This window comes from Anas acuta, chromosome 19, assembly GCF_963932015.1.
Source record: "Anas acuta chromosome 19, bAnaAcu1.1, whole genome shotgun sequence".
NCBI lineage: Eukaryota > Metazoa > Chordata > Aves > Anseriformes > Anatidae > Anas > Anas acuta.
Window position 1 is genome coordinate 237,669 of NC_088997.1, and position 13,017 is coordinate 250,685.

The 13,017-nt window shown below is 36.7% G+C and overlaps 1 protein-coding gene across 6 annotated transcripts in view; it reads right to left on the bottom strand.

Moving 5' to 3' along the window:
* Positions 1 to 13,017, bottom strand: part of PITPNM3 (PITPNM family member 3) — an 80,860-nt gene that overhangs the window by 25,208 nt on the left and 42,635 nt on the right. For 5 of the 6 annotated variants that reach the window (XM_068656128.1, XM_068656131.1, XM_068656130.1 and 2 more), the window contains 4 exons: positions 12,090 to 12,279; positions 9,161 to 9,280; positions 3,515 to 3,696; positions 959 to 1,128 (listed from right to left, as the gene is read on the bottom strand). In XM_068656128.1, coding sequence (XP_068512229.1) covers positions 959 to 1,128; positions 3,515 to 3,696; positions 9,161 to 9,280; positions 12,090 to 12,279 — 662 coding nt within the window. The remainder of the gene's footprint in view (positions 1 to 958; positions 1,129 to 3,514; positions 3,697 to 9,160; positions 9,281 to 12,089; positions 12,280 to 13,017) is intronic. The other variant, XM_068656127.1, reaches the window with a different exon arrangement.

A 13,017-nucleotide genomic window follows, 5' to 3' on the forward strand; every position in this document is an offset into this window, starting at 1 on the left:
TAACCAAAACCTGCTCAGACTATCTGTTGTATGCTGATTTTTCTAGAAAGGATGATCTGTACATCAATCAGAAGAAATGCAAAATGAGAGTTTAATAATATTCTCCTCTGAAGCCACAGAACTTGATAAAAAATTCCTGTGAGATGTCTGAAGCCTCCTATACACTTTTTTTGTTTTACTTATGGCAAGTAAAATAAAGTTCATTTCATATTCCTTTCCAATTTATTTCAGCAATTAAATGCAACATTGAAAGATATCCAAATGACATTACTCAAAAGTGTATAAATTGAACTCTTACAAAGAAAAAAAACCTGGGAGTTCTGAATTGTTGTCTCTTTATATTACTGCAATGGATTTTTCTCCCTCATCTAATAACTGAATATATCATTTCCCATGAAGATACCTTGCTATCCAAACTTCATATGATGCACAGAAGCAAAAGACACACTGAAATCTGAAAATTAAATCCCTTTAAAATAAATGAAAAACATCCAGATATATTTAAAAAAATAAAAATAAAAATCCTTTTTTATCTCTGATCACTGTGTTCTTACCAGAGTTAAAAATGGCTCACAACCAGCACTAATGGGGTTGAAATTTACACATGAAGCCAGAAGCGAACAAGATGAAATGCTGTACTAAGCACAGATGCTATTTTTGGTGTAATTTTCAAGGACTGCTCCTTGGTGAGGTATAAGCTTCATGTTGTATGGAATTTACAATCAACAGCAGAGCAAAAGACACACTGCTGTAAATGGGTGAGCAGTGACATCGCCGGAACAAACCTCACCACCTCATGCCTCAGTACCAACCTACACTAGCATTCACATCTTTTAGAAGAAACTTACTTCACTCCCCAGTTTTTAATTAGACTCTTTTATTTACCTCCTTTTAAATGTGTCTCTTTGTTTACAGAGGTCATTAAACATCCTGTATTCTAACCCCAGAAAGAGCTTACCATCCAGGCCTGGCAGAACAGTACTCCTCATGGCCAGCACCAAACCAAGTGGCGATCCAAAGATGAAGAAATCAGACACCTCAAATTCAAATCGGCCCAGGTTTACTTCTGAGAGACTGGAATTCACAGGAAGAAAGTCTGCATCATCTTTCAGCACACTTGAGTGGATGCTGAGCAAAGAAAACGCACTGATTCAACAATAATCAATCCAGAGAAGAAATCCATTCCAAAAACAGGCTGCTTAGAAAGCTCTAACACCTGCATCAAGATCCAAGCAATATGCCTTAAACTGTAAAAAGATTAATAACAGTATAGCAGCCATTTATGATTTCCAGTGTGGCCATTAATTAAGTTTACTACCTTCAACATACAAGTTTTCTACAGTTAAAATACTTATCAGTAAGTTATGCAAGGACTCTTAAAATTGAAGTCTACCTCCCTTCCCTTTTAGCTGTACAGATGTATGTAAGCTATTCTGCAACTTTTGCTACAAATTTGAACTTACTCAACTTGTGTAAGGACAATGGTATTAAAAAGTTACAGTTGTACAAGTACATAAAAAAGCATTGCTTTTATGTGTTCTGTGAGCTATGAAACAGAAGTTTACAACTTTTCAACTAGTTATTAACTAGTTATTACAGGTTAAAATTAGTGATGCTTATAGATATATTTTAATCTTTTAAGCGATTTAAACATGTTCATTTATTTTCTGTGCCATATATGCATATGGTAAATACAGATCACCTATCCTTCATGGACAAAGAAAATACTCACCCCTCATTTAGCTTTGTGAAAGATGAAATTACTACATTCAGATGCAGAACATCAGCACATATACATATACACCCCGCTCGCTCATGAAGCATCGTGAGACAGAGCAGAACATGTCGCAATAGCATGCAAAACCTGACTGAGAGATGCTGACCATGCTATCACCAGAGCTGTAACTGAAGCCCTCATGAGTTACCTGCACACTACACTTTACATCAATGGTCAATCATGGCTCAGAATCCAGAAATCCTGAAGACTTGTCCTGAATCAGACCATAACAAGACAATTCTTTCAATCTGAGAACCTGACATTCTCAAATTATAACCTGATGTTATTAATCAAAACTCCCAAAAAGTAATTAAAAAAGTAACTCAAAAATCAGTTTCTCTGTGAAAGAGGGATCTTTGTAATCTCATTACTCACACTGACACACTACTTCCAAATAGCAGTATATAAGCACGATAAAAAAGGTCTAGTGATCTTATGCAAGTCTCACAGCCTGGACAGGGTGGGGCAAAGGATGATATGGTTTGGTTTGGTTTGACACTTTCCTCCCCCACCCTCTCAAGGAATATTTTCTGCCTCCTTTATATAGGTATACGCAACTCTTCTCAAATAACCGCAACAGCCTGAAGTTTGAGGCGTCCAAACTGTGAATGGAAGAAAACATCCAACTTCTTGCTTAAGTACAGCTCTGTGAAAAGCTTTTAGTTTAAAATACAGACATCCAGAAAACTAAAAGAGAAGACCTGTAAAAAGACAGTTATCTGTGTCTTTTTAATTATGCTATTATCCCCCAAGTATAAAGTAATTTATACAATCCAGCACTGTACTTTATACATAGCACAGTACTCCTATAGAGGAATCTAAAATAACTGACAAAAAAGTTTTCAGTTATGGAAAAGTAAAACCAACCATTTTGCCTCAGAGGGAAGATGCAACACGCTGATATTAAAAAAAAATAAAAATAAAATAAGTTTGAGGCAATAAAATTACCGTAAGCTGCTACTAAAAAAACAGCCAGAGTGAAGTACAACACAGTAGTAAGTCTGCACTGTACTTAAACTGTAGCAGCACTTGAATACACATTACGACTTCTCCGTTTGCATCACTCCTGATGAAATAAAGGAAATGAGATGGATAGAGGAATAAAAAGCACAAATAATTAGGAAGTAAAAAGCAAGCAAAAGCTCAGAACAGGCAGAAACAACAAGGCAAACAAAAGGAATGCTGATTTTCCCATCATATTTGTATTTAAAAGGTTTCTTAGGACCCAAGAAAGCTAATGAGATTAAATCTTGCCTCCAGCCTCCTCCCCATTTAGGCCTGACATTTACACAGTTTTAGCTGTTGTTCTGTTTTAAATATGCTCTGTATAGCCTGTAGACCAATTAGAACACCAAAAGCAATTATCTCACTCTTTAGAGAATAATGGAAAGTCTGTAAGTGAAGTCCAAGAAAAATGTAACAGTAATTCAGAATTATAAAGCATTCATCCATCTTGATGTGTGTGGGCCCCACTGAAGAGATGAATCTACCTACATTTAGTTTTGCATATTCAAATCATTCACAGATGATTAAAAGTTAAAAAACTCTCCACATGTGAGTAAATTAATGCTAGACACACTATATCCATGGCTTTGTTTGAAAAGTATTTGCAGGGACTTGAAGCAAACCTCCAGAAATACACCATAATCAATAAAAGCGACTCTGTTCCACTGGCAGTGACAGGCTGCGTTTAGTGGCAAGCCTATTTCTTTTACTCAGTCATCACACACTAGTTACCTAGACAGGAAAGCATGATGTTGGGTTATAGTATCACAGCCATAGGTGGATGAGTCACTCTGTTTCCTAGGCAACGGCTGCTTTGGGTCCTCATCCTCCATGATTTCCGAGATGTCAATATTGCTTTTGCTCAGGCGTTTGCTGCCACCCAGACTGGAATCATCTGTTAAAAGGGGATTATCCTACAGAGAATGAACAGAGCAAAAAAGAAGATTTAGGAAGGGACTGAAATATAACAGAGCTGCATTTATACATTTGACCTCATTTTATCCAAGGAAGGGTGGAAGGGGTTAGACTTTCCTGTTGCTGGAGAGGATATGGAAAGAGATGAAGACTAAATTACCCTGTAAGACGTACAGCCTAAAAGCTAGAAGGAGAATCAGGATTTTTTTTTTTTTTTTTGGGGGGGGGTGAAAGGGAGGGGAGGGAGGCATAGGGACGGTGGTGGGAAGAGTAACACGAAGGCTTCATCCCTTGTTGACTTCATCATTCTTAAAAACTATTTATAGTTTTTTTCTTAAAAAACTATAAATATTATAAAGTAATCAGAAGGGGTCTTACCTGAGTGCACAAAATGCCATTAGAACATTAACAGTCTTGCTTATTATGTTCCATGGATGCAGGACCTGATTTTTAAAGAATGAACTTCTGTGGGATGCAAGAGGAGACCGGTGGTACCATATCTTTAAGGTACCCCTTTAAACAGGAAATACATGTATTTATTGTTCATTTCCTCCAGCACTTCTGCAGCTTACATCAACATCCTCTCTGATTTTTTTTTTAAATTAAAAAATATTTCAATCATATGAACATCAGCAAGACACATTAGGCGAAGAGTTATCTCTTCTAATTGTGTGATTAACAGTTTTTGTCCATATCCTACTAACTCTATAATGCAGTATTAGAATTCACAGTATAGAATTGTAGAATCAAAGAATCATTAAGGTTGGAAAAGATCTCCAAGGTTATCAAGTCCAACCATCCCCCCTACCAACGCATCCAACCTTGCCTTAAACACCCCCAGGGATAGTGACTCCACTTCCCTGGGCAACTTGTTCCAATGTCTAACCACTCTTTTTGGGAAGAAATTTATCCTAATTTCCTACCATAATTTTTCCCAATTTCCAACCTAATTTCCAACTTGCATGAGTAATACCATGCAACTAACATTAGCATCCTAATAACTTGGATAAGATAAATTTAGGACCAGCATGTTCATAGACAATTATTCCTGTCTATATATCCTACATATGCACATATTCCTGTCTATATATTTCATGCATCTAGGATTATATTACATATTACATATATTACATGCATATATATATATACATATATGCATATATATATATGCATGTAGGATTTTTATCTGCATTTCATGGTAACATGTAGCAAAATTCATACCACGCCAACTTTCTGTAGCTGTATAAGTTATATAAGCTGTATAAGCTATATAAGCTGTATAAGCTATATAAGCTGTATAAGATTTATGACCTTGCTTTGCACAATAATAACTGCATCTATGTTGTTAAAACTAAGCCTCACTTCTGGCTTTTTAGTTGCTACTATTATTAAAAGGCAGAGAACTGTTCCACAGGGCCGTGTAGGAGGGGAGGGTTCCTGCACTGTGTTGGGAGATAACTGCCCCTGCTGCTTTGTACACTAAAGTGACAGAAAACCGAAAGCAGCAGCCCGTGTAAATAAAACATGTGCTTCCTTTGAGTTCAACCCAGAACCAACTACAGGTCCTCCTTGTTTTTGGTTTCATTTCTGTTTTGTTGGTGCTTGTTCGTTTTAAAAATCTGAAACTGACTCTACATAGCTTAACATGTCCTGCAGTTTACAATCCTACATTGAAGCTCTGTTACAACATCAATGCTTTTTTTACCATCTCTATCTATTCTGCAGAACACCAGGGTTCTTCTAAAGCCAGAATTTCTATGTCCAAACTTTCCTGATAAAGTTAACATAGGAACTTTATTTTATAGATTCTCAGGACTGTTTTTACAGAATTCTGAGGAACATTTGTGAATGCCATGTCTTAATCTGTTCATGTGTCATGACTACTTCAAACTGATTCAGTAGTCAAAAGGTTTTTATTTACCTCATAGCCTCCATGATGAGTTCTGATCTCTAGCTTGTTCCTAACCAAAAATGCCATGAAAATATATGTATTTTTTATGGTTTTAATTTTAAAACTTGCATGTTACAAATATTCTGCATGCAACCTTTGACCAAAATACCAATTTGGCAGATGTTTTTACTAGTAATTAATTTATTAAAATGCTAAGAATATTCAAATACACTACATGGAGGTGAACCCACATACAGAGCTGAAAGGGAATTTTTAGAGATTGAACAAAAAGCCCATGAAGTCCTCTGATAAATCCACTGTTTTTAATGGGCAAAGCACTTAAATATCATACCATTAGTGACTTCTGAAAACCATGTAAGTACTGCCAAGTCTCAGAGCCTCATGAAAACCCTGGTGACATTTTAATGCTCTGTTTGTTAAAACCATGTGTCAGATACATCAGCATCTCAGCTCCCATTACTTTTTAAAAAGTCATTGCTGTCAATAGACTAAAAAAATAGGAATCCTTGATGTTGCCAGAGAAAAAAAGCAGATGAAAAAATCTCAAGATGATGAAACATTTTGGTGTAGGACTGTTGATTTACTGGTGGCCTCAGGAAGAGGGCTGGTTGTTGAAAAGGCATAGAGATGATAGTAATGTAAAACCAAACACTTGTTTTAGTCACTCTTATTTCTTCACAGTATTCAAAAACTAGCTTGTGACACCACAGAACTAGCTGATAAGACTGCTTACTAATGGAAGCTAATGTCTTCATCTCTGAAAGGCAGCAACAATTCACTTTTGTCCACTAAGCTTCACTAACAGATTCTCTTTGCAGAGAGTGTGTTCTTCTCTTGCATCACAAGATAACCTCAGGTCATATTTTGCAAGGGGCTAAATTTTGATGTCATGGGTTGGAGCATTTAGGTTCACCTTCATGACGGTCTTTCTTGCATACCATGAAAGAAACTTTGCCAACTCAGCATTTGTATCAGCCAGATCAAAGCGTGTCAAACATTTCTGGAAAATATATTAAACCACTTAAAAACACAGCAGGTAATACAGTAGAAGTTTGATATGATCGGTGTAAAGACCATATGCTACATTTCAAATAATTAAAAGCCTGTTATTCCTTTGACACGAGCTCTCTCAATGACCCCAAATGCCACAATTAAAATCCTATCTGCAGTAAAATGCAATCAGTAATTAGGATCTGAATCAGTCACCCACAGTTGGTTTTTATGTATTATTTATCCATGTGGTTCAAATCATCACCTTTCTCTATTTGTCCTAATGAAGAGTTGTCTGCTTCAAGATGGTGAGTATTTTAGCTGTTGCAGCAAGACAGCAACAGATACAGTACTCCCAACCAAGTGCAGAGTTTGCTATTGTAAGATCTTGGGTTTCCACCTCCAATGACTGATGAAGGTCATTTCATCCTGCTATACCTAAAAATCTCTCGGAGTGGTATGATGATGGTGACGATGATGATAACACTGGCTTTCTTTGCTAAGCATTTTAACTTTTAAAAATGTAATTGATTTTTATACGGCAAGAGTTACTAGTCTGGTCTGAGCAGAGTGACATTTGCTCTACTGCTGGTTCTTTTATTGAACGTGAAGACACATTTTTAAATACCGCCCCTGAAAGGCATGTACAGGTAACAATCATGATCTCAGTAATCACTTACATTTCTGCCTGTACTGTGGAAATCACGACTAATTACATATAAGCCTCACTTGATATGTAGTGTATATTGAAAACTAAAAAACATAAAAGACCGCAACACAAAACAATAAATATTCACCTGTGATAGTACTGAATGTACCACTCTTATTCCTTATTTACACTGCTGTAAATAAGCAGTTTCTCTCCCCAAAAACAGTTTATTATAGAGCCTGAAACTGTGAATTATTCAGAGAATGTAATGGTCACTGCATCACCAATCACAGTTATTATTATAAACCACTTTGAAATAACCAGAGTTTGAAGGTACCTTATTTACTCTATTTTCAGGGTTCATAACCAGAGCATACAATTAACTGGTTTAGAGTACCTCAGTCTCATCCTTATTTCCAGTTAGTTTTATTTCTGACATTTGTAAAATATTTCCCTCATATTTCTGTGCTTCGAAGCCTTCCAATGAGATCCATTTCTACAGGCGATACCAAAGAAGGAAAAAAAAAAAGTAAAAGGGGCATCCTGATTGTGTTTCACAGGAGCAAGCTGGGAACAATGGGCAGGAAGACAAGATAAGGAATTAAAGGAATTATTAGTTCTTCTGAACTTACAGAATATTAGAGATGAAAATGGGAGGAGAAGAAGGAAAAACTGGGGAGAGACTTGGGAAGTGAAGCTCTGTGATATCATGGAAAAGAAGGAAGAAGGAAAATTGAAACTATAGGCAAGAGTAGTGAAGTCAAAACAACCTGTCTTCCTAAAGTCTGATCCTTGCTCTCAGACTGATTAGCAACTTTTCTATAATCAGTCTCACTGCAGGACTGGGATCCAGGAGGTCAATTTCTCCGTTTATGTTGCTTGCAACACACTATTCTCAGTGCTGGCACTGTCAAAGGTTTCCTGCTGAGACTCCAGAGTCATGTCAGAGAAAAACTTCCCTCCTGGAAATGTTTAGAGGATGTGTCTTTGCTGGAGAGTGCTACCATATTCACATGCTACTCTGTAACACATAGCTCTCTGAATGAACTGAGAAGGCTGGTATAATTGATCCCATTTTTGAGGAGAGAGGTAACTGAAGAGTCAAAAGAAGAAACAATTTAGCCAGTGTCACAAAACCATCAAAGAATGGAGTGCAGGCAACTCATCCAGTGTCAACTGGAGTGTCAACACTCTGCATCACCTCTGCAAATCCACTTGAGTCTGAAGTAGATAAGATTAGTTGAACTCCAGTTTTCTTTCTTAAGTGGAGAACACAGTAATACTTCCTATATGCCAGTAGAATTTTAAAAAAATGCTCTTCTCCTACAATAAAATCTTTCCTGGACCACAGAATTAATCATCCCTTCACCCCAAATACAGCACTCATCTAGAGACTCAGTTATGCTCAGTGGTCCATTCACACATCCTCAGGTGACTTAATTCCTCATCAAAAAGGAGGCAGTCTTTCACCAGTCAGTAGAACTTATTCATGAGCATATTATAATGTTAGACTACCCCTAGGCACTAGCATAATTGATTCCATAGCGTCTGGAATTCAATTTTTTTTTTTTAAAAAAAAGAAGATTTTGGAAAAACAGCAGCCTGTGATTACCGAGATGACACATTTACATCTACAGTGAGGGATTAGGTATGCAATAAAAGACACTCTGTAGCCCAACGTTAAAGATTTACCAATAAAGCCTTCACTAGTGATTTTTATGCATCATAAAATTGAATATGCAAACTTTATTTTCAGATGGCAATTTTTTGATATGTGAGAAAAATCATGTGCTATCATTGCAATTTACCAAATCATTGATTTTTTTCTGGTTTATATGGACCTGAATTTCCAATTGTCCCCCCAGGGAATGAATCTATAGGATTTCAGCTTAGTAGATTTTATTCTCTTCACCTGGATGCTGCTGATGCTTCCTCTCCTGCTACTGTTCCGACTCTCATCAGCTCTATTAGCATTATAGCAGATGGCATCAAAACCCAAAATTCCTCCAATGCAGTCACCAACAAGACACACCTGAGGAAATAAAAATATACTTTGTGGGATGTAGCAAGTGTTTTACAAGAAACAAAAACCATCACTGCACTGCATAGGAGCTCCTGTCTTAATTTACACCCTTGTTCCTGTTTTTTATAGAGTGTAGTTCCTATTGCAGCTGAAAACGTGTAGTCACTTTCTTTCATCTTCTCTCATCTGAGGAACTGATCTACAGACATATGCCCTATGCCAAGAATATCTGTCCCAGAGGCTGTTCTGACCAGCAAGAAGTTCTTCCAAATGGGCCAGAATTCTTTCACCTACTTAAAGCCTGCTTCCAGCTTAAAATGTCCAGATCACTGGAGAACCATCTTACAGATTTTAAGCTACCTAACATTTCCTGCAGTCAGATAGGGTAGAAGATTTCAACGAATTAAAAACAAATTGGTATTGTCCCTGTCAGGACAAGGGAACAGAACTTTTAAATGAGGTATTAAAATGAGACTCACTTCACATTTAATATCAACATACAAGCTACCTTCAAAATACAGGCCTGGGAATTAAAATAAATGAGATATTAAAATTGGCAATTCAGTAGTTGAAGTAATTTTAAGGAACATTAGAATCTACCTCAAAAGCTGATTGTGCTTAACAGCCCCACAATCCCATAGGAGACAATTCTTTCACCCTGTCCCCCTGCCTCTTTCTTGTGAGGTATAACTGCTCTCTCCTTGTTAACAAATTGCTCTCTTCCACCAGTTTCAGCAACCTATTCTGTATGTTTCTCAAACTGAAGAAAACACCCGGTCTGTTGTTCCCAACTCCAATCAGTTTAACAGAAGATATTACTTCTCCTTACAGACCTTAACTTGCTTGTAGCCTTAAATCATCTTGGCTACAACACCAAACTACACGATTGGAATACCAGAATGTTGTACATGCTACCTTCAAAGTGAACTGTGTTAGGAAAACAGAGCACTTTGAGATGCAGGTAGGAAAATAACCTCAAGCCCCTCTCAGTGTATCTCCATATACCAGGCTCTCTTAACTGAGAGTTAACAGTTAAAATCACATTTCTCAGGATTTAAAAAAAAATAATATATCAAAATACATGAAGGTAACATCTATCCTAAGATAACTCTAATTCTGAAGTAATATATAATTAACCAAAATGCTGATTTAATCTCTGATGTTCAGATTCTTATTAACATTCAATGAAGTCAACAAAGAACTGAAAATCACATGGAGACCGGTAGCCTTATTAAAACCAACAACATGTTTTGTTGGAGATTAATTATATCTCCATGAATTTACATTTCATTTCTAATCCTCACTACTATTGGCACTAAGGTAATGGAGATAATTTGCTCCAGATGCTGCATAAAATCCAATGGGCAGCCTTTGATCTGATGAACTTTCAATATAAATGGACAAAAGAGACCAAAATATGAGAGAAAAGAGACACACAGGGTGGAGTCGGGTTATATGGCATCTATTTTAGAAATATATTATTTATTCAGAGGTTGAACTGAGATTTCTATCTAAGGAACACAGCAAAGAACTGCAGACAGCACAGAGAAGTCACTTTTCCATTCTAGCAATACTGGTATTTGTTGATGGTAAGAAATCTGTGGAGTGTACAGGGGTCATGACTTCTGCACATATAATACTAATTCAGAGTCTGCAGCAAAAAACGGAGATTTCTTTGTCTCTTTGTCAAATAAAAAAATTCTACTGATAATTATTTTTACAATCATTTCTGTAACTTGTATAATTCCTCTTTTCATAATCTCACATTTTATAATGCTCTATCACTGAAGATAGTCTGTTTCTACGTTTCAAGCAAGAATAGCTTGCTGTGAACAGTAAAACTGGCTTCAAACCAAACTGTAGTCTAAAAATGCCAAAGCATAATCTTATTGCTACGGAAAATAATCTGTGTTATAAGACACATGCTTTCCTTCAAAGATTATACTATATTCTGAATTGGTTTTTTCTTTTGTTCTGCAGTCTGGACATCATTGTACTTTAAGGAAGTGAATGTTTGCAGCTATGTATAGGGCCCCATCACAAAAAAAAAAAATCAGTAATTTATAGAGGGTAGCAGTACCATATTTATTGTATGTGAAGCAGGAAAGTACTACTTTTTCTAGTCTAGAGATGGAGAAGTAGGAACAATAACTGTGACATATGTCAGCTGGAAGAAATCTGCAGGTGACTTCACTGGGGAGTGGATCAGACTGAAAAAAATAAATGACCATCCCTGAGTTGCATAAGAAACCTGCAACACTGTCAGCAACTGAATATTTATTTTTTGGGTTTCTTTACTGTCAACTGCTTTACTACTACTGTGATAGAGGCAAAAAATAAATAATAACTGTTAAATTTCCTTTTGCTCTTAGTCAGAGATGTGCTGATGTCCCAACTCTTCCAACATCCATAGCAGGTGTGTGATGATGAACTTGGTAACATAGATTAGCACTTGTCTTGAGTTGGCAGGCTTGCTCGCTGCTTAGCATAATACACTCTTATTGCACAACTAAGGCTCCTAAACATTACCGGAGCTCACAGCAATAATTAACAAGAGATTAGGACTCAAAATGGTCATGGGAGAAGGTATAATATCTTCTACCAACTGAGTAAGTCCAGGTAAAATACTGCATAGGATTCCAGAAGGGTCTTTCTCATGCTGGGCACAATTCCAAGATAATGTTCATATACATCACATTTACAGTATTGTTCCCACACTCATAACTCAAAACCATCAACACAGATCAGAAGTGGTTTAACAAGAAACAGTCTTACTTTAAAGGAATTTTACTTTGATGTAGGAGAAGAATAGTCCTACCTGTCCATTAAAACCAACCCCATCTGCAGATTTGAGAAATTCATTGTAAACTTGGTTTGCTCTAGTAATCACCATGGCAACTGCATCCTGGTACTGAGGGGATGAAACAGCCAGCAAGGGCAAGGCAGCCAGTGGGATGTGGTCTTCACTGCTGCTGAGACAGCTTTCATCATAACTGTAGGGATTTAGGCTAAAGAAGAACACGCTATCATCAGGAAAAATGCAAAAGGCATCACACAGCATTAGTTAATGAACAGTTACTTATTAACAGAAATGGGCTTTGCTATTGCAGTTGACAATGAAAGTACAGGAAGGATCATTTTCTCACAACACTCAACAGCTTAACAAACATGGAGTTACTGCTTTACAAAACTGAGACAATGCTAGAAGGCATTCCTGTAATTAAGCACACATGGTGCAATTTTTCTGCCTTATTTTTACATGTAAAAGTAGACATAATTTAGATGAATGAAGAGATTATTATTCCCTTTTAGCTTCCCCCCCATATACTAATTCACTACATTAAAAAATGGGATCAAATAATCACAATGAAGCATTGTTTCACAGAACATGTGACAGGCACATTGTTCAAAAGTGTATAAAAACATTCTTTCCAATGTTCCGCCCATTCAAACAGCTGGAACAAAATTGCATGTGTTCTGAAATTACATGTAATTGTTTGCAGAGTAACATTTTGCAAAAAGGTGGAAACTTGATAGAAAATGCAAGCTTAAATTTGTCAGAATGCCAGTTTTGTTTTAGTTTGGATGTGTACCCTGCAACTTTTTCAGAAAATCTGTCAGTCATGTCTCAACTGATTTTTATTGATGAGTGGAGTCAAAGGTGAAAGTCACATTACTGTGTGCCAGATTCTCTTCCAGTAAGCTGACTGTCCAGTAAGAAGTGTTTTCAACAACTCAGCTCATCC